Source organism: Bos mutus, chromosome 14 (assembly GCF_027580195.1).
Source record: "Bos mutus isolate GX-2022 chromosome 14, NWIPB_WYAK_1.1, whole genome shotgun sequence".
NCBI classification, from domain to species: Eukaryota; Metazoa; Chordata; class Mammalia; order Artiodactyla; family Bovidae; genus Bos; species Bos mutus.
The window spans coordinates 16,495,141-16,520,982 of NC_091630.1; the positions used below are offsets into that span (position 1 = coordinate 16,495,141).

At 37.9% G+C, this 25,842-nt stretch overlaps 1 protein-coding gene across 2 annotated transcripts in view; it reads right to left on the reverse strand.

The window, feature by feature from the left end:
- STK3 (serine/threonine kinase 3) overlaps positions 1-25,842 on the reverse strand; it is a 309,491-nt gene that overhangs the window by 237,417 nt on the left and 46,232 nt on the right. For both annotated transcript variants that reach the window (XM_070383025.1, XM_070383024.1), the window contains exon 4: positions 10,461-10,575. In XM_070383025.1, the coding sequence (XP_070239126.1) occupies positions 10,461-10,575 (115 nt within the window). The remainder of the gene's footprint in view (positions 1-10,460; positions 10,576-25,842) is intronic.

A 25,842-nucleotide genomic window follows, 5' to 3' on the forward strand; every position in this document is an offset into this window, starting at 1 on the left:
AAGAGGTTTGTACAAAGCACAAACCATTGACCAACTCTAGAACTGCTATAGGTTACTCCAGACATTTAACAGTATGAAATCTCTGAAGCTGATTTCTATTTTCTGCCCCCAAACAAAAGGGCTACAATAACTGAGGGTGGGAAAAGTAGAATAAATAAGTCTTTTAAAAGGAACATGAAGGCAAAGTCTCCTTTTTGCCTTCATTTTTCTGAGTACCACCTGCCCCAGCCAATACATGTTTACTCCAAATTAACACTGCATTTAGATATCTCATTTTATAGAGCTCTTCGAATGTTTCAGCATTATTAGTTTTTACGACATACATGTTACATCAATACACAATGGTGACCAAAGCCTCTTGCAAGAAACTTAAGGAATTAAGTAGCAATTTCTAAAATACCTAAATTTTAAAAGTAATTCTTAAGCTTACATGTAAGGCTTTATCTGAACATCCATGAAGCTTCAGATTCCAACTGCTTTACAATCAAAATTTCTCCCCCTCTTACTCCTTCTTTCTTGAGGAAAATAATACATACATTTAATGGGGCTGTTAGGTATTCAACATGAGGAAAACACTGGAAAAAACAACACAGCAACTCAGTAACTCCCTTCCACCCCTCACCACTCTATCTCATCCCACCCAAAAACGGGAGTGTTGAGGGTATAAAATAGCCAAGGTTTTAAACGATAAAAAATTTATGGGATTCTTCCAGAAAAACACAAATCTGCTCAATACAAAGTATGTACATTAGAAAACATAACTAGAATATTTTAGCCATTATTATATACAAAAAGGCAGAGAGAGGTTTTCTTTCATGAAATCTGGATTGCAGATGTCTGGCAAAAAAAAAAAAAAATTAATAATCTATCACAAAGTCCCACAACTAGTGATTCAAAATGAAAGCTTTCACTACTTACACCATATGTAAATATACATATATACTCGCTGCTTATAATCCCTTGATCTGAAGAGAAAGAGAACTGATACTCTACTGTGAAAATGGTCAGTGGGCAGACATTTTAAAATCCTTTCCCACATGAAAAGATTCCTGAAAAAGAGATCAGAAGACAACAGAAAAGCACTCAATATATATGGAGTTGTAAAGCCCGTATGAACTAGTATCTATTACACAAAGAGGGAACATGCAACAAAGTGATTAGGAAAGTCAAACATGAATTAGTCCAATAACACAGGCAAACATAAACCCTAAAAAGAACTTTATGGAACAGAAATCCACACATCTCAAAAAGACGTCTATTATTAATGATGAAACACTACCAAACTTTGAGGCTCCAAGTATTAAACCTTAAATCAGTAAGAAATTGGTATGCCTTCACTAAGGGAAAAAAAAGTTTGAAACAGTACATAATGAACAAGGCAGAATATATATTTTTAAAATGCAAACATATATCAAAAAGACTATTATGTACAAGGCATTAATTTTAAGGGCACTAAAATAAAATACTCCAGTATATTCTGAATAGCCACTGTCTGATTCTATTAAACAAACTTTCACTGTACCTAAAAATGTAAGCTCTATCTCATGGAGCTTATGTACCGCTCTTGAAAATAATTCAAGGTACCAATGGTGAATGCTAAGATTCTGTACTTGGTTTCCATAGTCTCCTGTATTATTCTCAAACACATCATCTGATTAATGTTCACAATGCAAAGACATTTCCATCCATATAAGTAAGAAGGCAGGACAATGATGACAATATCAATGCAAATACATATAGGACTTTTTATGTACCAGGGACTGTTTCTAGCACTTTACAAATGTATAATCTTCAACACAATTCAATGAAGTAGGGTGGTATTCTCACCCTATTTAGCAAATGGAAAAAATGAGTCACAGAAAAGTTAAGGAACTTGCCTAAGTTCACACAACCAGTATGTAGCAGAGCCACAATTCAAGACAGTCTGGCTCTCCACTCTATGCTCTTAACTTTTACAGTTCGATTCCAGCAGTCGGCTTCAATTTCAAACTTTTCTTTCCCTCTAATCTATTTTACCACTCTATGATTCAGTTGCTTGTCTGGAAAAATGGGGTTAATAACTGTTCTTACCTTACACAGTTGTTCAGTCCTTACATGAGGATTAAATGCAACAGTCTATATAATATGCCCGGCACATACCAGTATTACAGCAATGGTTCTCAAAATACCTATCAAATGTCTGTCACTGGAGTTGGGGATCACTGCCATAACACTAACAGTCAGAATCTACCAAAAAGAATGGTCTCAATGTGTCCTTCACACTTCTCAAGTAATGCCTAAGTAAACCTGACGTTCCCAATCACTGCCATTAAAACAAGTCCACCACAAAAATACACATATGGACAACTTAGGAACTGCTTCTTCAGTCTGGAACTTCCTCTCCATTATTCTGTGTTCCCTCAATGCCCCCTCCCCCACTCCCACCCAATCACAAAAATAGAGTTCATTCTGGTAGAAGCAGACACTAAAAAAATTTCTCATATACCAAACTGGACTTGTGTTTTAAGACACAAACTTCACTTGGTATTTTAACATCATTTTCATCTGCACATTGTGGTGCGGGTGCTCTAAAAGGTTTCAAGCAGAATGCTACTCTCGGCTTGCCTTCACCAAAGGGCTGCAAAACTATGGAGGCTGAAAGAACAACAGCAATTCTCTAGTCCAGGGTCTAGTGCTCATCAACATTTAAGTTTGCTCCTAATTTCTTGTTGTGACAACATTCTGGGACATTTCTCACCATTCAATCGTGTTAGAGTTTCTCTTAAGGTACAGATGGAAGAGGAGAAACACTGGATGGATCCCATGGCGCTTTCGTATTCAACTTGACAACACAGCATCAAATTGTACTCCTCAAAGCAGCTGTATTACTTTAAACACCTAAGGGTATGAAAGTATCGATAGGGAGGTGGGTAGGAAGGGAAAAGAACATACCACTGATTCAGGTTCAAAACCAACCTGAATTTGCAATTTGTTTAGTTCTCTGTCTTTCCTCCTTCTAAATTCCCATGAAACTGATAGAAAAAAAATTTTAATAAATAAACTGATAAAAGAATCAGCACAGGAGAGTATAATAAATTTGGAAGCATTTCTATGAAGAGTTCACAGGCAAGAGCAGGCAAGGAAGGGGTGATAACCAAGTAAACACCAAGGGGGTTCCAAGTTAGAACCGCTGGGTAGAGAGGGCAGGAGTGGGAAGAGATGTGGAAAAGGTGGAAAAGGTAGGCTAGCTTTTCCCCAGGAAGTGAAAAGAAGAAAAGAGAACAAGAGTGAGCTCCTCATGCCTACTTTATACAGAGATTACATGCATCCTGGAATTCATCCCCAGGCCCCAGAAAAGGCAGGGGAGGGGAATGGCTAAAGAAACTGAACAAACCACTTCTGCAGGCACTTCCTCCTCAAGCCAGATACCAGCCAGTTCATCTTAACACTATACCTGCCAGGCAAAAAGCATCGCCCCAATGTTTCCAATGAGAGCTAGTCAGCCTTTCTAGCGGTCATCCTGCCATGGGGAAGACCAGGATCAAACAAGTGAAGCAATAACCTCAGCAGAAATAGAGATGATTCAAGAAACAGAAAACAACTTTTTTCAAAACTTATTTTTCTTAGAGTGATTAGAAAAGATCATATATCCATGTCTCAAGCATCAAGATGTTGCAAAAAAAAAAAAAAAACCAAAAACAAAAGAGTTCTTGTAAATTAAAATATAACTACTGAAATAAAAAGTTCAGTTAGAAGAGTCAGAAAATTAAAGTAGGAAAAAAAAACAAAAGGAGACAGAAAACCTGGGAGGAAAAAAAAAGAATAAAATTCAGGTGTTTTCACCATCCAATGAATAAAATAGGGGAGAAATTATCAAAGAAATTTTTCCAAAGCTAAAGAAAGACAGAAGTTTTTATCTGAAAGGAACTAAAAAGGACTCATACTTAGGCACATCCTCATGAAATATCTTGATCCTTATTCAACATCAGAGACATCAGAATAAAGAAAAAAGTCTAAAAAGTTGTGAGGTGGGAGGAAACCTACAAATGAATAAGCCTCTGACAGGCATTAGCTATCTAGAACATTAGCAACACTAGCTGCTAGAAGATAATACAGAAAAGCTACCAGAGCTCTGAGAGAAACTTAGTTTCAATGTAAAATTCTACATAGGCTACTATCAATCAAGTTTGAAAGCAAAATAAAAGCATTTTCAGACACAGAAGGACTCAACAAGTTGATCTGTTAATTCTGTACCCTGAAGAAGATAGCTGAGGAAAAACACAGAACAAGAGTGAAAAGCCAAGGAAATAGGAAATACACAAGAAAATGGTGACACTAACCCAGGAGTCCAGTGAAAAGAAATCCCAGGACTGCAGCTGTACAGCAGACCTAAAAAGCAATGAGTCCACATTAGAACAAGAAATCAGGAAGACCCAAAGAATGTTTTCTCAAAGAAGAATCAAATAAACTCCAGGAACTAGATAAAATGAGTAAGAAGCTAGAAAACATTAGTGAAATGATAAAGATAGCATATGCTACTTCTTCCAACATGAAAAGAAAAAAAAAGGGGAAACAAAAAATCATGATCCTAGCATAGATCCATCAAACTAACACATGACAATGATTTTGAGCAATTAAGTGTGAGGAAAGTAAACCCATTTAAACAAGATGCTGGGAACATTTTCCTTCAGCTGATCAAGGAATATGACACTGGACTTTTAAAGATGAAAATATAATTCTAGTGTAAAATTGTTTCCTCTTCCAAGATGTCCTTTGCCCTCTCTTCTCTGAGTCATTCATTCATTCACTTACACAACAACAAATATTTACTCAGCACCCTACACATCAGGCACTGTCCGAGGAGCGGGACAGAACAGTCAGCAAAGAAGACAAGACCCTGCCCTTGTGGAGCCTGACTCCAATGACAGATGAGTCCTCTTCCAAGATCATGTTAAACGGTTCTCTCTCCTATGAAGCTTTCACTGAACTTGAATGTTAGGCTAAGCGCTTGTCTTGTACTTTCCCTAAAGAACTCCAACTCTTTACAGAATCAAATTTAGCTTTTTACATATGCATTACCTTAACCAGTCTGCAAACAATGCAACAGCAGCAACATTTCTTAAGAATTATTTGTACCTCTAACGCACAGCACCAGGCCTAGATCAATAAATGTATTTTGAACCTTTCCATTCAACCAAAATGTAAATAAAACTGCCAAGTAAAATGCAAAGCACTGTACCAATGCTAATCATTATTTAATAGATGAGGAAGCTGAAGATCCAGATTATAAAACTAGTTTCTGGAAGAACCAAAACTAAAATCCAAAGTGTTAGGTTGAATTAAAATAAGTGGTCAAATAAAAAGCTGAGTCAGAGTAGGAGACCAACCCTAGGCCTTTTCTTAGAACATTTCCAAATACACAATAAACGTCTAAGATGTAGACTCTATTTCTTCCATATGTCACGGCACAGCTTAATAATTTTGTAAAGATCATTTTGAAAGCCTCTAATCAAATATATAATCTATCTTTAAAAAGCTTCAATTTCACAGAATTGTCTATTTTTACTTTGCATAAATGCATAAATACTTGAAATGCATAAATGTTCAGAGGCTAAATGCATTTAACATAAAATATATTGGTTTTTAAAATGTCCTCACAAGAAAACCTTCAAAATTATTGCCATAAATATTTTGTGTATTTATTCCCATAATTACTGGACTTTTATTCTTTTTAAACTTGAAAAACTAAAAAAAAAACACCTGAAATGATTACATTAACTTCCAGTAATAACAACAAAAGGCATATGGTTTGAGTTATTGGGATATACACTTGCAAAAATTAGCAAAAAATTTAATTTACATAAATATAACTTCTATAAAAATCAGGGAACTAACACAACAGATCCTGTTATTTCACACTTTCATAGGTTACTGATAAGCACATATACTTTGGTATATGATCATATCTGTTCAATAACCCACATCATTAATACTTAATAGTAGTAGCTATGAAAATTACAATTTACCTACAAAAATACAACACTAAATAGATGAGTTAGATTGTCTATATTCACAGAAGAAGCAGTCATGGAATTGTTCCTATTTCAGTTCAACAAACATTTATCAAGGTTGCTAGATGCCAGTAGCTATTCTAGGCACTTGTAATAGTTTCACGATGAACATATAAAAATTTCTGCCCCTGAGAGGCTTACAGTGGGGGAAAGCAACTGCTAAACCTTTTCTCCTAAAGACTAAAAGCTGACTAATAATTAAATGTGATTTCCAAGTACAGGATAGCCACAGAAAATTTATCTACACATAGGTTTCAACAAACTCTAGTTTTAAATATTATTTTTTAAAAAAGTCACTTATTAAAGATACATAATACCAGGACATGAGTTGTGTGTTGTGAGTTTGATCACAGAATCAGGAGTTTAACTTACATATACTTATTATAGTTTAACTTATATATAGTATTAACTTACAAACCAAAAGATTCAATAAATACTAACCAAATAGTGATTTCTACTCTAAATGCAACTAGAAGACTCAAACTTTTATCACCCACTGAAATATAAGAAAGTTTCACCTTCATTCTCCCTCTAGTACTACCACCATTACCCGAACTACCATTCGTTATTGGCTCAACTGCCAACAATCCAATCCCAAACTCTGCTACTCAGGCTCAGTTTAACCACTGAGAGCTCTAATTAACCCTCAAATTTAATTCTATGTTTTTATCTTTTCCTAGGTATTTCCCAACGGAGAAGGCAATGGCACCCCACTCCAGTACTCTTGCCTGGAAAATCCCATGGACAGAGGAGCCTGGTAGGCTGCAAGTCCATGGGGTCGCTGAGGGTCGGGCACGACTGAGCGACTTCACTTTCACTTTTCACTTTCATGCATTGGAGAAGGAAATGACAACCCACAGCAATGTTCTTGCCTGGAGAATCCCAGGGACGGGGGAGCCTGGTGGGCTGCCGTCTGTGGGGTCGCACAGGGTTGGACACAACTGAAATGACTTAGCAGCAGCAACAGCAGCAGGTATTTCCCAAAGAAAATGTCAGGGCATAAAACCTCTAAAAGAGATTTTAGAAGTTAAATTTCTAAAAGATTTTGAAAGATTTTGAAATTCTTTCTTTAATATCTATGCTGACAATAAGATAACTGGTTTTTTGACTTTTAAAATGACATGTGAAATACTCATAAAACTATTAGCAAACTGTCAAGCAAGCCTGCGATGTAAGAAAACACCACTACCAACAATAATAATAAAATGCAAAGGACAAGCACTAAAAATAAGTAAGAGAGTCAATACACAAATGACAAGATGCTTAGTCTATCCAGCAGTCAAAATATGTAAGATAATAACAGTAAAAATTATAAAATAATGGCAGCTAGAATTTATTGTGCTCTTATGTAAGAGTGAATATGCAATAAATAATTAACTAATTCACTAGTCAACCAATTACCAAATAGATACACTACCTGGGAAAATAGGGAAAGCTTCAAAGAAGAGGTGATAACTGAGCTAGTCCTTCATGGATGCAAACTCACTAGGCAAAGACTAGGGGTAAGGAGAAACACTCAAAGGTGGGGGAGCAGATGAGGCAAAAGCATATACCAAAACACTAAAACACGAACCCAGCCTTTATTCTAGGAACCCAGTCTTACTGTGAAGCTGAAGTAACTTCATCAGATTTTTTCTCTATCTTTAATTTTTAAAGAACTATTTGATCAAAAAAACAACAGCACCTATGACATCTCTTACACGTGGAATATAAAAAGAAATACAAATGAACTTACTAGTGAAACAGAAACAGACTCACAGACTTGGAGAACAGGCTTCTGGTTGCTGGCGGGAGAAGGGTCAGGGAAGGGACAGCTGGGGAGTTTGGAATGGGCATGTACATACTGCTATATTTAAAATGGATAACCAACAAGGATCTACCATATAGCATATAGAAGTCTGCTCAGTGTTATGTGGAGTGGAGGGGGGCTTGGGGGAAAATGGCTGAATCCCTTTGCTGTTCACCTGTTCCCCTGGAACTATCACAGCATTGTTAATCAGCTATACTTCAATACAAAAAAAAAAAAAGATAGCAATAGAACTCAGTTCTATTTTGATTTTCAAAATCAAGAACAGTTCATCACTAATGAGATTTCTTTCAAAGACAAGAATAATTCTACACAAAAGGTATTATTTAGGTGGTTTTCTGAGAGTCAATCCTCTTAAAATAAATAAAAAATGTAAAAGAAATTGCCAACCTAGAATTCTTTACCCAGCAAATATATCATTCAAAAGTTAAGTGAGATAACATTTTCATACAAGAAAAAACAAAAAAACGAGAGCGATTTTATTACCATCATAAGGAAACACTAAAGAACACTGTTCAGGCAACTGAGAAATGCAAAAAAAGAATAAAGAGCAAAAAAAGTATAAATTTAAACACCATCAAAAATAAGAAGAATTATTATTTAAACAGCCTTGTGCTGTTTAAAATGTACACAGAATTACAAGAAACAACAAAGCATGTAACAAAAACCCAAACAGCATATAAAGCCTAAAAGAAAATTTTCTGTACTCTTAGGAAAAGACTGGAGTGAGTATTAACAGGTTGAGGACAACTGTTTCACTTGTCACGTTTTTTGAAAGCCATGCCTCTGAAATTCAAACAATCAAGATTATCCTTCCAGTGAACATTCCTAAAAAAAATCAAATATTAAACAGGATGATAACTATCCCTCACACTGCCAACCTTCATAACAATGGTACTTTTTTAAAATAATACATAAATGAAGGAAAAGTAGCATAAGTAGCATAAAAAAGCAGAATATTTTTTGAGATTTAACAAGAGCTGCTATCAAGGCAATACCCAGAAAGAACATATGTACAGCTCCTGAGCCATCTCATGCAGTTCTGGATTCCTTTTTGTGTTTGGGAATCAGACCCTTCCATACTTCCCCAGGCCCAAGGAAAACCAACTTGTGAGAATAATAATTAGACTATTTCAAATGTATGATCTCCAAACATGTTAGGTGGAATCTGCCTTCTAAAAAGAAGTGCAAATAGGGTAAAATCCTTCCTTTGATAATTGGTGAAGGAGATACCTGAGAATAATTATCCCATCCAAATCTACCTTTTAGAACTATAGTATACCTTCATGGTTTCTATTTATTAACCACAGAAATAAAGTATTTTTGTATACTTAGAATACATAAAAGGCTGTATTCTTCCTATGGACTCAAAATGGTAACATTAATATTTAGAATAAATAGATATTCCATTTCATACAGTATTACTCCGTATTTCTACCCGGTAACTTTAAATACCAAATGCACTGAGTTTAGCCCTGAAATGGTTTTAAAACACTTCCCTAACTGGAGTATAATTATTTTCAATTAAAGCATTGTTCTGCCATTCAGGAGTCATCTGATTTACATAAATGTTAGTTAAGCACCACAGAAATTCTAAAATATATAATTAGAATGTCACAAATCACTTAATCCATTCTGTCAAAACAGGGATTATTTTAACTTCTGTTTCACTTCGTTTAAAAGAAAACCTATTTACTTTATTTTCTGTAACAGAAAAAAAAAATTAGTAGGATAAACTTACAACATACTTCCCCAATCAAACTTTAAAATGATTCTGGTTAACCACAAATTGACTCAAGTAGTTAAGTATTTTTCCGAATGTATTTTACTGAAACATGTCTGACAACATGTAATAATGACATGTAGTTACTGGGATACTGTTTTACAGAATTACAAATTATTTCACTGATTTATTATTCTTAGTCATTTGCAGATTTTAAAAAGGTCACTTTGGTCTTGTAAATTATCCAAGTTAACTAGGTGCATTGCTAGGCTAAAGTAAACAATTTTGTAAATAGCTCTTTTACTTAGGGTTAAAACATAGCCATAAAATTTATCATTAAATAACACATTCTCACTAAGCTGAATTTACCAGAAAAAAAAATTATAATTGAGCTCTATTAATTTCAAACATCCTGAGATATTTGGGGAAATAAGACAAAAATTGTTCTTCAGTTATTTTTAAGATTCAGAAACATAATACTTCAACTGTTTATCAACCATAGGTTATAATACAAAAAAACTTATGATAAAGAAACACCATAAATATTACAAAAATAAAATTCTAGCCATAACTTACTGAACTCAAGTTAAAGAAGAACATGCAACACTGATTCCAAATGAAGAAGAGGAGTGCCATGGTGGTTTCTCGGTGACTAAACCAAGAATTATCCTAATAAATGAATTAAACAATCATATGACTCCTGTATTTGCCACACAAAGATCTGTGACTAATTCTCACACCTCATACTAGATCCTTTTACACTGTGAAGTCTTTTCTTTCTTCACACTAATATTTTCCTTGTAACAAAACACTGTATAGTCAGCTTCTAAAATATGAATCTTTAGAAATGAGATTGGCAAAACAATTTTAAAATACTTACTGTTTTGTTTCGTAATCTAATTATGTCTGAGACAGAGCCAGCTCCACAGTACTCCATAACAATCCAGAGGTCTGTGTTCTTAAAGTAACTGCCATAGTACTTTACAACATATGGGCTAAAGAAAAATATATAGACAATTAAGTTCAGTTAATTCTCAAAGAAAATTATTTCTTAATACCAATGCAAAGTATTTTCAGCATTTCATAATGTTTCAATAAGTAAACTTAATGAGTAAACTATTATACATGGCATTGTCTCTATGTAGGGTACCAACTATGTATAATTAGGCTTTAATTCACAGATGAAATTTAACAGGATTACAAACCAGAGGAGGTCCAAATGTTCTGAGTGATTCCCAAGAAAATAAAGCTTTGTTTTGGCAAAGGACACACTATTTAACATAAGGAACAAATGAAAATATTTTACTTTAATTAAAGCATTTTAAACATAAGTCTTTAAAGGATTTTATATCCAGTCAAATATTAACACTCAACTTTGTATTTCAATAAGGCCCCCCAAATTTTTTAAATTCTTTTATTTTGACCTTTAAAATCCTAGAGAAAAATAATAATAATTTTTTTTGCTTTAAATTCATATAATTAAAGTTACTGACAATTTAAAATATTCTGAGGCAAGGTCTTAGGTTTTTTAGAGTAGAATAAACTATGTAGCCAAGTTGCTTTTAGGAAGACTTAAAATGGGGCAAATGACCATCACATTATTAAGGATATGCTATGTACAGTGATGTGTAAAATATCCTGTCCAACTCAAAAAGGCAGAATATCAACATTCACAGACTAAATAAAAAGATGAAAATATATAAGGAAGCATAAAGGAGTACACAGCTTAAATACTCTAAGAGCCAAGGTGGAAGAGACCATGGAAGAATCACACTAGAGGACTTTGCAGAAATGGTGGGATTTGAATTATGGGGGGAAAAAAACGTTAAAACTTCAAGATATGGGTGTAGAAGAGAAATAAGAACATTTGGAAAAGAGAAAGACCATGAGAAAAGGCACAAAAACAGAAGGGGAAAAAACCAAGAATGACATGTTTAGAGGACAATTTGTTCAACAGCTATTTCCACAGAGAAGCAGCTATCATGAAAAGTGGCATCAGTGTAAGATAAGAAGACACAGGAATCAAATAAGCAAAACAGAGCAATAGAGAATGGAAAGTACTATAAAATATGACATAAAAAAACTACCAAAAGAACAGATTAAGAGAATTCGGTCAGGGAAAGACTTCTCAATAAAGCCTTTGTGATTTTAGCTGTCTTGAAGTCAAGGGTAGAGCTGACTGGTTGGAGCTTAAACTGAAACAGGCACCTACAGGGCTAGAATTCAGTCCCGTTTTATCCCTACTGCTCCTCATTCCCTCTTGCACAGGCTTACTTTGGTCTCCTTGTAGTTTTTTCCCCCATTTTAATCTATGTTCCGTATAATTGACAGGTAACTTTCCTTTAAAACAAAAGTCAAAGCTAACCATGTTGCCTTCCTGATTTTAAAAAACCTCCAATGACTCTCCATTACCAAAGGGAAAAAGAACTGCTTCACAACACATACAAGACCTTTCAGAGTCTACCTCTCTACCCACATCTCTCATTGCTCCCCATCTCACACCTTAAATTTGCAGACAACACTCAACTTTGCTAGGTGGAGGGACTGGGAAGTATTACCAAGAGTTCATAAATATTCACTAAAACTTTTAAAAGTACTTCTTTACAAATGAATCTACACTATAGAGCCAGAACTTTAACTGACAGGAAACATAAAAAAGCATTCTTGACAACGCTTCCTTGGGGTATGACTGCCTGTGTAGAAACTTTCATACGAAGTACTGCTCTTATACCTGGCTGTACACCAGAATCACCTGTGACCCAGGTCCCATACCTTAGAGCCTCTAACTAAATAGGGCTCTTAAAACCTCTACAGGTGACTTTGATATACACCCACAGTCAAGCTTCACTCCAGAAGATAGATGGTGTATCCTTCAGAGAACTTCTTTAAATATTAATTTTCTTTTTCAAAATCTTGAAAAGTGTTAACTTAGCAATGCATTCAAGATTATGTTCACTGAAAAGCACACAGAAAATATATATTTTATCTTGCAATCTACTCTAAGAAATCAGCAACTCTAAGGGTAGGATTGACAGCTCCTACAAAAATTAGAGATTCTAAACTGGGCAGAAACCTAAAACGGCAGCTCCATCTCTTGAGGGATGAGTCAAGGCAACACCTTTGGGGAAAGGTAAAATTCTCTTCAAGTGGCCCATTCCAATACACAGTCGGTTAGATGGACCAAAGTCCAACAATTCTACATCATTAAAATTGGCCTCAATAATTTTAACCTGGGACACATACTCAAATCCAGTTTTTATCATTCATCTCAGCATTCATTCACTGACCCTCAACTCAAGCCAAGCATCAGACCACATAAACCAGACAGACACAATTCTGCCCCTCCTACGGCACAAAGTAGCCTGAGATACTCAGGTATTCCAGAAGCAAACCAACAAATAAATATGATTACTAACTGTGGTAAGAAGAGGAGTGCTATGAGACGAACTGGATGAGACTTTATTTTGCATTTACTATTTCTGCTAGTAAAACTGTCCCTGCTGCTGCTAAGTCGCTTCAGTCGTGTCCGACTCTGTGTGACCCCATAGACGGCAGCCTACTAGGCTCCTCTGTCCCTGGGATTCTCCAGACAAGAACACTGGAGTGGGTTGCCATTTCCTTCTCCAATGCATGAAAGTGAAAAGTGAAAGTGAAGTCACTCAGTCGTGCCCGACTCTTAGTGACCCCATGGACTGCAGCCTACCAGGCTCCTCCGTCCATGGGATTTTCCAGGCAAGAGTACTGGAGTGGGGTGCCATTGCCTTCTCCGAAACTGTCCCTAGTTCATATGAAAGAACAGAATAGTGCAAAGGAAGCTGCTAGAGGAGAGTCTGAGCCCTTGATCCTTCATAACTGCTCACTTATAAGTAATGTGAGGGCTTCCCTGGTGGTTCAGCTGGTAAAGAATCTGCCTGCAATGCAGGAGACCTGGGTTCAATTGGGAAGATCCTCTTGAGAAGAGAATGTATACCCAGTCCAGTATTCTGGCCTGGAGAATTCCATGGACTGTATAGTTCATGGGGTTGCAAAGAGTCAGACACGACTGAATGACTTTCACTTTCACACACTTTCCATGGTAGCCCCTGCCTTGGGAAGCACTGAAATATATGAAAAACTTTGCAAGTAGACATGGGTAAGCTTTTAACAAAATATTCTCCCTCCATTGATGCCTGTGGATTATAAATAACATTTGGAAAAAAAAGAAATGCTTAAACTCCAAAGTTTATATGTAATAATGATCATCCTTGCTTTCTGTTTTATCCCCAATACCTCCCTTCTTATATTACTCATACAAAAGCAATGAATAGGTAAACAAATTAACAATCCCCAAAAAATTAACAGAAGGGACCTAATTCGGTCCTCCCTAAAGTAATAACATTTAAGCTAGTGTCAAAGGTTAGCTAGAAGTTAATCAGTTATAAAGAGCATTCTGGTACCAAAAACTGTCTGTACAAAGACCCTGAGGAGAAAAGGAGCAAATTATTGTCGAGGGATTAGTGTACCTAGAATAAAGTGATTGAAAAATAAAGCAGAACACAGACGGAGGTAGGAGCTAATGATGAAGGGCCTCAAAACCAAAGAAAGGAAGCTGGGCCTTAACAGATACACAAGAGAAGAATTTTAAGCAGAGGAAAGACACGATCTAATTTATACTTTCTTTTTACACTTACGATTTATACTTTTAAGATTCCTCTGGCTGTTGTTTGAAAGCTGGACTGTAGGAAAGTACACATGCACATGGGTAGACCAGTTAGAATTTTCTGTTGCCAGACACTGTATTAAGCGTATCATTTTATTTTCTGTATTTGTGCCAGGGTGACACCTGGGACCTACTGACAATGCCTCCACTGTTCCTCTCAGGCTGGGTAATTACTGTGAGCAGATCTTACATATGCAAACAAGCTAATCTGGAGTACATTCTCTCAACCACCTCCAGGGCTACTACTCCCCAGCCCTAATCACCCTAGGGCCATATACCAGACAACTAGGGACAGCCTCCAGCATAATGAAATTATTCAGTCCAGCCAACCCTAAACCTATTTGTTGGATTCTGCTGTTCTCCCAGGAGAAGATGAGTCCACATCCTTCTACTCAACCATCTTGGATTCAGAATGCCTCAGAAAGCATTACCACGAATAAAGCGAGTGGAGGTGATAGAATTCCAGCTGACCTATTTCAAATCCTAAAAGATGATGCTATGAAAGTGCTGCACTCAAGATGCCAGCAAATTTGGAAAACTCAGCAATGGCCATAGGACTGGAAAAGGTCAGTTTTCATCCAATCCCAAAGAAGGGCAATGCCAAAGAATGTTCAAACTACCCCACAATTACCCTCATTTAACACACTAGCAAGATTATGCTCAAAATCCTTCAAGCTAGGCTTCAACACTATGTGAACCAAGAACTTCCAAATGCACAAGCTGGATTTACGAAAAGGCAGAGGAACCAGATATCAAATTGCCAACATCTGATGGGTCTTAGAAAAAGCAAGGGGATTCCAGAAAAGCATCTACTTCTGCTTCATTGACTATATTAAAGCCTTTGACTGTGTGGATCACAACCAACTGTGGAATATTCTTACAGAGATGAGAATACCAGACCACTTTACCCACCTCCTGAGAAACCTGTATGCAGGACAAGAAGCAACAGTTAGAACCAGACAGGGAACAACAGACTAGCTCAAAAACGGCAAAGCAGTACGTCAAGGCTGTATATTGTCACCCTGCTTATTTAACTTATATGCAGAGTACATCATGGGAAATGCCAGGCTATATGAATCACAAACTGGAATCAAGAATGCCAGGAGAAATATCAGAAATATCAACAACCTCAGTCATGCAGATGATACGACTCTAATGGCAGAAAGAGAGGAGGAACTAAAGAGCCTGTTGATGAAGGTCAAAGAGGAGAGTGAAAAAGCTGGCTTAAAACTCAACACTCAGAAAACTAAGATCATGGCATCTGGTCCCATCACTTCATGACAAATAGATGGAGAAAAACTGGAAACAGAGACAGACTTTATTTCCTTGGGTTCCAAAATCACTACAGACAGTGACTGCAGCCGTGAAATTAAAAAACACTTGTTCCTTGGAAGAAAAGCTATGACAAACCTAGACAGCATATTAAAAAGCGGAGATATCACTTTGCTAACAAAGATCCGTATAGTCAAAGCTGTGGTTTTTCAGTAGTCATGTATGGATGTGAGAGCTGGACCATAAAGAAGGCTGAGCACCAAAGAATAGATGCTTTTGAACTGCAGTGCTGGAGAAGACTCTTGAGAGTCCCTTGGACTACAAGGAGATCAAACCAGTCAATCCTAAAGAAAACCAACCCTGAATATTCATTGGAAGGACTGATGCTGAAGCTGAAGCTCCAATACTTTGGCCACCTGATGAGAAGAACGGACTCACTGGAAAAGACCCTGATGCTGGGAAAGATTGAGGGCAGGAGGAGAAGGGGACAACAGAGGATGAGATGGTTGGATGGCATTACTGACTCAAAGGACATGAGCCTGAGCAAACTCTGGGAGATGATGAAAGACAGGAAAGTCTGGTGTGCTGCAGTCTATGAGGTCACAAAGAGTCAGACACAACTTAGCAACTGAATAATAATAAACCCGTTTATTCAGTTCACCCATTCCTTCCCACAGAGACCACAATAAAGGGTCTTGCCCACATTTCCCTCTCTTTCCATCTGCCTCCTGACTGATTGTGGTGTTTCCCCCCATGGGTCCTCCCTCTCTCACCCCTATCCTTCTTGGATCTATGTGTATAAAAATCTATCTCTGGATATGCTAGTCTCATCATAACTGAATAATAATAAAACCTACATTTTAAAAAACAGATGGTGGCTTGGGAGTGGGAGTAGAAGAAATAGAAAACAAAGAAAGATTTTCAAGGTCCACTCAATGCAATTCTTTTTTATTTTATTGGATTATAGCTGTTTTACAGTGTTGTGTTGGAGAAGGAAATGGCAATCCACTCCAGTGTTCTTGCCTTGGAAATTCCATGGACACAGGAGCCTGGTGGGTTACAGTCTACGGGGTCACAAAAGAGTCGTACACGACTTAGCAACTAAACAACGTCGTGTTAGTTTCTGCTACCCATCAAAGTGAATCAGCTACACATATACATATATCCCCTCTTTTATGGATTTCCTTCCCATTTAGGTCACCACAGATACACAATACCAATTTGATGATAATGTATAATGGCAAGTTAGAAGACAATAAGCAAGGTTTCTACTGCGTTTTATCCACTGTGTCTCCTTTCAACTGCACACTAAGTATAAATTTAAGATTGACAAATTAAAGATTAAAACTTCAAGCCAGCACTTTGAAAAATTACAAACACAGACACAAATCAGCTCAGAGAGTTCAAGACCTAGGACTTTAACTCAGTCTGTTTCCACAGACATAAATGTCATTCATTCATCACTCATTCATTATCATTTTAAACATAATCAACAAACATTCACTGAACAACATATAGAGTCTTGTGGCAGATGCTAGGGAGAAAAATTGGTAGACTTTAGGCTAGTGACAAACAAGAAAAGGCAGTCCAGGCAACGGGGAACCCATGAAGAGTTTATGCGAGAAAATAATACAATCAAATAGCACTGAAGCAGAAGTATCCAGTGCAAGACTGCCAGAGGTCAAAGGTGACAGAGTCAAAGCCGTGGGCAAGTTAGCTAACTGTACAATTATTTAGATATACTGACGTCTTTCTTTTAAACCACACATTGATTATCAAAGGCTGGAGAGGAAGCAAAGAGAGCTTCCTTCAAAACACTAGCTCAGTGTTACTTATCATTTTAAGCAACACACAAAGTTTTAGTTTGGCCATAACGCCTAAGAATCTTGACTAAGCCACCGTATGGACTTACAGGACATATGAGAACCCAGAAATTCTGTGTATTCTTGACATGGTCAAATACAATAGTTAAATATGACTTTGAAAACTCCAGTGGTTGGAGGGACAAGGAAGATGCAAGTGAAATTACAGCATACACCGGGAAGCAAAAATGAAACGCGATGCCTTGACAACTGGGGGACCCAGGAGGCAGCCTACTCCTTTCTCCAGTGCCAGCCCCCGCCTCTCACTCTCCTGTCCCATTCACTTCCTCTCCCCATTGAACACTTTCAGCCCAGTGAAACTACACAGCACGCTCCTTTCTCTTTTTGCTTTCTTGGCTTCCTCTCATCTCATGCCTAACGTACCCATCCTTGCCATTCCTCTGTCTTCATTTCAGAAACCCCCAAACTCTTGTCCTAATGGTCTTCCTCTGTTATCACAACTCAAAATAGAAGTAGTGTTTTTAAAAAAAAAAAAATGAGGGGGAAAAAAACAAGAAAAACCAGAGGGGGGAAAATATAGAAAACTTTCCTTACCTATTTGTTCCTTACATAGACACTACTTGTGGTACACGTTATTATATTTGGACTGATCATTATATTTAACCTTCTTACAGAGATTCAAATGTTAATGTTTCCTGTCTAAAAGGTAATTAAATTTGTATATTAACTTGAATTTCAACTTAATTGAAGAAAATCATGTTTTGTTAAAGGTATTTTTTTTATAACAGGTTTAGATTAGATTGACAGCAAAACTGAGTGAAATGTAAAGAGATTTCTTATATACTGCCTGCCTCCCACAACACATATAGCTTCCCAATTATCGACATCCCCTACCAGCGTGGGACATTTGTTACAACCGAAAAATCTACATTGACACACATCACTGTCAACCAAAGTCCATATTTTACATTAGGATTCATTCACGGTATTGTACGTTCTTTGGGTTTCAGCTGTATACACCGTTTCAGCACCATACAGAGTTATTTCACAGCTGCACCTAATCATTCCCTCCCTCCACCATCCTAACCCCAGGCAACCACCAATCTTTTCTCTGTCTCTATAGGGGTTTTCTGCCTGGCTGTCATATGGTTGAAATCATACAATATGTAGCCTTTTCAGATCATCCTCTTTCACCAGTAATACCTCTGTGTATCTTCATAGCTTGATAGCTCATTTCCTTTTGTGTGTGCTAAGTTACTTCAGTCGTTCCCTTCTCTTTGCAACCCCATGGACTGTAACCTCCAGGCAAAATACTGGAGTGAGTTGCCATACTTTCTTCCAGGTGATCTTCCCGACCCAGGGATCAAACCCACGTCTCACGTCTCCTGCATTGTCAGGCGGGCTCTTTACCACTAGCGCAACTGAATAATATTCCATTGTCTGGACATATATCACAGATTACCCATTTACCTGCTGAAGGACATCTTGGCTGGTTCAAAGGAGCAAGACTGCTGGATAATATGGTTAAAAGAATGTTTAGTTTCAGAATAAAACTGTCAAACTGACTTCTAAACTGGCAATATTATTTTGCATTTCCACCAGCAATGAAAAGAAGTTCCTTCAGCTCCACAGTCTCACCAGCTTTTGGTGCTGTCAGTCTTCTGGATTTTGGGCATTCTAACAGGTGTACAGTGGTATCTCATTTTAATTTGTATTTCTTTGATGACATGGAATGTGGGGCATCTTTTCATATCTTTATTTGCCATTTGTATATCTTCTCTGGTAAGATGTCCATTAAGGCCTTTGGTTAATTTTTTAATTGGGTTATTTGCATGTTGAGTTTCTTTAATTCTTTGTATAGTTTGGATAACATTCCTTTATCAGATAAGTCTTTTGCAAATATTTTCTAAAATATACTTTTAATGTTCTCATTATGAGCATGTGACAATTAAAATCCTAAGAAATGGCTGTTTTTCATCATGTAAGTTTCCTCAACACCCTTCTACAATCTTCACAGTGTTCTAAATTAATAGGGGTAATACAGTGTTTTCACAAAGGCAATGTGAATGCTCTCCTATGAAAACGGAATTTTTTCCAAAATAAATCTAAACCATAGCAACTGGTTTCTTGGTCCACCCAAAATATGAATTAATATACATGAGCTGGTAAAAACTGCCAAAGTTAATCACAAATCCTTCAATATGGTGAATGTCATTTTTTTTTTTTTTTTTAATCAGCAACACTGTTCAAACACAATCTGACCCAGAAGCATCAGCAAACAAAACAGATGGGACAGGAGCTGCTCTGGAAGAAGACTCTGAGCAGACAAGCTAGAAACGTGCTATTTCTACCACATGGATCACTTCTCCCTCTTTGCCCAGTAAATCTAAGTCATCCTTTTTCCCTAAATTTCCAATAGTGAGGCCTTACATGGGTTCCAACCAATATAGTATGTTCTCTATGTTTACCCCATCAGAGCTCTTAACACACTACATTGAAACAGCCTATCCATTCATCTGCCTAGTCCATCTGAGTGACAGTCCTTCCAAAGTCTGGTTCATTCATTGTTATACCTCTCGTGCACAGCACAGAAGGGCTGCCCTCAGGAGTAGGCACTCGATATATATTAGGTGAATAAATTTATTTACATAATATATATACTGAATTTGTATTTTATATAAATGTGTACATTTACAAAGAAGGGCTTCCCCAGTGGTCAGTGGTAAAGAATCTGCCTGCCAATGCAGGAGACGCAGGTTTGATCCCTGGGACAGGAAGATCCTCTGGAGGAGGAAATGGTAACCCACTCCAGTATTCTTGCCTGGAAAATTCCATGGACAGAGTAGCTTGGTGAACTACAGTCCATGGGGTTTTACCAAGAGTCAGATGCAACTTAGCAACTAAACAACAACAACAACATATATATAGAATAAATTAGGTGAATAATTGTGTGCCCTAATGCATGCGTTAACAACACATTTCTCCTGGTTTAGACATGAGAAGTTCCTTCCCTAGAGAGTTAAGTACCACAAGTGTAGAGGTTTGTGGTTCCCTTGTATCCCTTGTATCCACGTTACCTGGGCACATGGTATTCAAAAGTACTGCTGACCAGCTCTTGCCTCCATCTCTAGCCTTGCCTTGAGAATGAGTACTTTACTTTGAACTGTTGTAATCTTTGTATAGATATTGCTTTCTTCAGCAATGGCCCTGCAGTCAGCAAATATCATTCCTCATATCATCCTAGTCATTAGCTGTGATCTAGGACAATCCATGTAAAATCTCTAGATCTCATTTTCTATTCCTGTAAAATAGTTCTTAATTATGCTTTAGCACCAGAACCTTATATAAAATTTTAGAATGAGCTCCAATATAGAGAAAAAGATAAAAGGAAGAGCTAAATTTCCCACTCTGCTTGATTCTTCACTGTTTGAGGAAAATACCCCTAGAAGCACATCCTTAGAGAAGAATACATAGGAAAAACTCGAAAATATACCTACAGAGGTTTAGTCAAGCACCAACGTTCGATGATTTACACATTCAACAAATACTTACTAAATACCTATTCTGTGTCAAGCAAGCACTGGACTAGACAAAAGATTCAGCCATAAACAATGCAGATGGGTTCCCCTAAATATTTATACCAAAAAGCTGTATTGAATACATGTTGAGTATGCACTAAAATGAAAAAAATTTAAAACATCCTCTGGTCTCTTTTTACAGTGTAGAAGGCAAGACAATTTGCCAAATGCCCAAATAGCTGCATAGACTTAAGAAAATATATCAGTTTCAAAACTACAAATCTCATTTTCTCTAGCTGAAATTCTACTATTTTATGTGGGCATTTTTCAATTTATACTGTTTTCATCCAAATCATTTTTATACCAATTCTCAATAACACATCTGCATTAACACTAAGTAAGTAGTAGCTAAAATGTAATGCCTGCTCCCACCATTTCCCAGTTTTTCACTCACCTTATCCTTTAGCACTTTTAGGATCCTTTAACTAACCAACTTTTTTGCCTCTTCACTATTTTATACGTTCAATATGAATGTAAAACTGAAATCTAGAAGATGGAATCCACTTTTATTAGGTTGGTTCAAAAGTAATTGTGATTTTACATTGTTGAACTTTGCTGTTTCATACTGGAATACATTCTTAAATGTGATTATGTTATACATTATTTTAATGTGCATTTCTCACTTTTTTTTTCTTTTTTGCTAATGACTTATTGAAAGTGAAAGTGATGTTGGCAATTGGATCTCTGGTTTCTCTGCCATTTCTAAATCCAGCTTGAACATCTGGAAGTTCACGGTTCACATATTGCTTAAGCCTGGCTTGGAGAATTTTGAGCATTACTTTACTAGCGTGTGAGATGAGTACAATTGTGTGACAGTTTGAACATTCTTTCGCATTGCCTTTCTTTGGGATTGGAATGAAAACTGATCTTTTCCAGTTCTGTGGCCACTGCTGAGTTTTCCAGATTTGCTGGCATATTGAGTGCAGCACTTTCACAGCATCAACTTTTAGGATTTGAAATAGCTCAACTGGAATTCCAACACCTCGACTAGCTTTGTTTGTAGTGATGCTTCCTAAGGACCACTTGACTTCATATTCCAGGATGTCTGGCTCTAGGTTGGTAATCACATCATCGTGATTATGCGGTTTGTGAAGATCTTTTTTGTATAGTTCTTCTGTGTATTCTTGCCACCTCTTCTTAATATCTTCTGCTTCTGTTAGGTCCATACCATTTCTGTCCTTTATTGAGCCCATCTTTGCATGAAATGTTCCCTTGCTATCTCTAATTTTCTTGAGGAGATGTCTAGTCTTTCCCATTCTATTGTTTTCCTCTATTTCTTTGCACTGATCACTGAGGAAGGCTTTCTTATCTCTCCTTGCTCTTCTTTGGAACTCTGCATTCAAATGGGTATATCTTTCCTTTTATCCTTTGCCTTTAGCTTCTCTTCTTTTCTCAGTTATTTGTAAGGCCTCTTCAGACAACCATTTTGCCTTTTTGCATTTCTTTTCCTTGTAATTCATTTCATTCCTTTGATCAAGGGATGGTCTTGATCCCTGCCTCCTATACAATGTTACAAACCTCTGTCCATAGCTCATCAGGCACTCTGTCTATCAGATCTAACCCCTTGAATCTATTTCTCACTTCCACTGTATAATCATAAGGGATTTGATTTAGGTCATACCTGAACGGTCTAGTGATTTTCCCTACTTTCTTCAATTTAAGTCTGAATTTGCAAATAAGGAGTTCATGGTCTGTGCCACAGTCAGCTCCCGGTCTTGTTTTTGCTGACTGTATAGAACTTCTCCATCTTTGGCTGCAAAGAATCTGATTTCTGTATTGACCATCTGGTGATGTCCATGTGTAGAGTCTTCTCTTGTGTTGTTGGAAGAGGGTGTTTGCAATGACCAGCGCATTCACTTGGCAAAACTCTATTAGATTTTGCCCTGCCTCATTCTGTATTCCAAGACCAAATTTGCCTGTTACTCCAGATGTTTCTTGACTTCCTCTTTTGGGTTCCAGTTCCCTATAATGAAAAGGATTTCTTTTATGGGTGTTAGTTCTAGGTCTTGTAGGTCTTCATAGAACCTTTCAACTTCAGCTTCTTCAGCATTACTGGTTGGGGCATAGACTTGGATTACTGTGATATTGAATGGTTTGCCTTGGAAGAAAACAGAGACCATTCTGTCATTCTCTGGGTGCAGCAGACCTGGGTGTGGCATAAGCCCTCTTGGAGGAGGTCACCATTAACCCCACCATAGAGCTGCCAGAACTTACACAGGACTGGGAGACAAATTCTCGGCAGGCACAAAAAGAAACTTGTGCACAGCAAGACCCAAGAGAAAGGAGCAGTGACCCCACAAGAGACTGACCCAGACTTGCCCATAAGTGTCCAGGAGTCTCCGGCAGAGGCGTGAATTGGCAGTGACCTGCTACAGGGCTGGGGGTACTGATTGCAGCAGTGCATCAATGGAGGTCACCATTATCTTCATGACCTCCACCATAGTTTGGCCCCAGGTAAATAACGGGGAGGGAACACAGCCCCACCCATCAACAGAAAATTGGATTAAAGATGTACTGAACATAGAAAAGGTCAGTTTTCATTCCAATCCCAAAGAAAGGCAATGCCAAAGAATGCTCAAACTACTGCACAATTGCACTCATCTCACATGCTAGTAAAGTAATGCTCAAAATTCTCCAAGCCAGGCTTCAGCAATACGTGAACCGTGAACTTCCTGATGTTCAAGCTGGTTTTAGAAAAGGCAGAGGAACCAGAGATCAAATTGCCAACATCCGCTGGATCATCGAAAGCAAGAGAGTTCCAGAAAAACATCTATTTCTGCTTTATTGACTATGCCAAAGCCTTTGACTGTGTGGATCACAATAAACTGTGGAAAATTCTGAAAGAGATGGGAATACCAGACCACCTGACCTGCCTCTTGAGAAACCTGTATGCAAGTCAGGAAGCAACAGTTAGAACTGGACATGGAATAACAGACTGGCTCCAAATAGGAAAAGGAGTACGTCAAGGCTGTATATTGTCACCCTGCTTATTTAACTTCTATGCAGAGTACATCATGAGAAACGCTGGACTGGAAGAAACACAAGCTGGAATCAAGACTGCCGGGAGAACTATCAATAACCTCAGATATGCAGATGACATCACCCTTATGGCAGAAAGTGAAGAGGAACTAAAAAGCCTCTTGATGAAAGTGAAAGAGGAGAATGAAAAAGTTGGCTTAAAGCTCAACATTCAGAAAACAAAGATCATGGCATCCTGGCCCATCACTTCATGGGAAATAGATGGGGGAAACAGTGGAAACAGTGTCAGACTTTATTTTTGGGGGCTCCAAAATCACTGTAGATGGTGACTGCAGCCATGAAATTAAAAGACGCTTACTCCTTGGAAGGAAAGTTATGACCAACCTAGGCAGCATACTCAAAAGCAGAGACATTACTTTGCCAACAAAGGTCCATCTAGTCAAGGCTATGGTTTTTCCTGTGGTCATGTATGGATGTGGGAGTTGGACTGTGAAGAAAGCTGAGTGCCAAAGAATTGATGCTTTTGAACTGTGGTGTTGGAGAAGACTCTTGAGAGTCCCTTGGACTGCAAGGAGATCCAACCAGTCCATTCTGAAGGAGACCAGCCCTGGGATTTCTTTGGAAGGAATGATGCTAAAGCTGAAACTCCAGTACTTTGGCCACCTGATGCAAAGAGCTGACTCATTGGAAAAGACTCTGATGCTGGGAGGGATTGGGGGCAGGAGGAGAAGGGGATGACAGACGATGAGATGGCTGGATGGCATCACTGATTCTATGGATGTGAGTTTGAGTGAACTCCAGGAGTTGGGTGATGGACAGGGAGGCCTGGTGTGCTGCGATTCATGGGATCGCAAAGAATAGGACACGACTGAGCGACTGAACTGAACTGAACTGAACATGGCCCCACCCATCAGAACATGACCCAATTTCCCTCTCAGTCAGTCTCTCCCATCAGGAAGTTTCCATAAGCCTCCTACCCTTCTCTGTCACAGGGCAGACAGACTGAAAACCACAATCACAGGAAACTAACCAATGATCACATGGACCACGGCCTCGTCTAACTCAATGAAACTATGGGCCACGCGTGTAGGGCCACCCAAGATAGATGGGTCATGGTGGAGAGTTCTAACAAAATGTGGTCCACTGGAGAAGGGAAAAGCAAACCACTTCAGTATTCTTGCTTTGAGAACCCCATGAACAGTATGAAAATGCAAAAAGATAGGACACTGAAAGATGAACTCCCCAGGTCGGTAGGTGCCCAGTATGCTACTAGAAATCAGTGGAGAAATAACTCCATAAAGAATGAAGAGACAGAGCCAAAGCAAAAACAACACCCAGCTGTGGATGTGACTAGTGATGGAAGTAAAGTCCGATGCTGTAAAGAACAATACTGCACAGGAACCTGGAATGTCAGGTCCATGAATCAAGGCAAATTGGGAGTGGTCAAGCAAGAGACGGCAAGAGTGAATGTCGACATTCTAGGAATCAGTGAACTCAAATGGACTGGAATGGGTGAATTTAACTCAGATGACCATTATATCTACTACTGTGGGCAAGAATCCCTTAGAAGAAATGAAGCAGCCATCATAGTCAACAAGAGTCCAAAATACAGCACTTGGATGCAATCTCAAAAATGACAGAATGACATTACTTGCTGCTTATTTAATATTTATTTTAGACTACGGAAATGTTAGACAAAAAGCAAATTCGAGTAATTTTCTTATTCAAGTTCAAAATGGGTAGTAAAGCAGCAGAGACAACTCACAACACCAACAATGCATTTGGCCAAGGAACTGCTAACGAACGTACAGTGCAGTGGTGGTTCAGGAAGTTTTGCAAAGGAGACAAGAGCCTTGAAGATGAGGAGCGCAGTAGCTGGCCATCTGAAGTTGACAACGACCAACTGAGAGG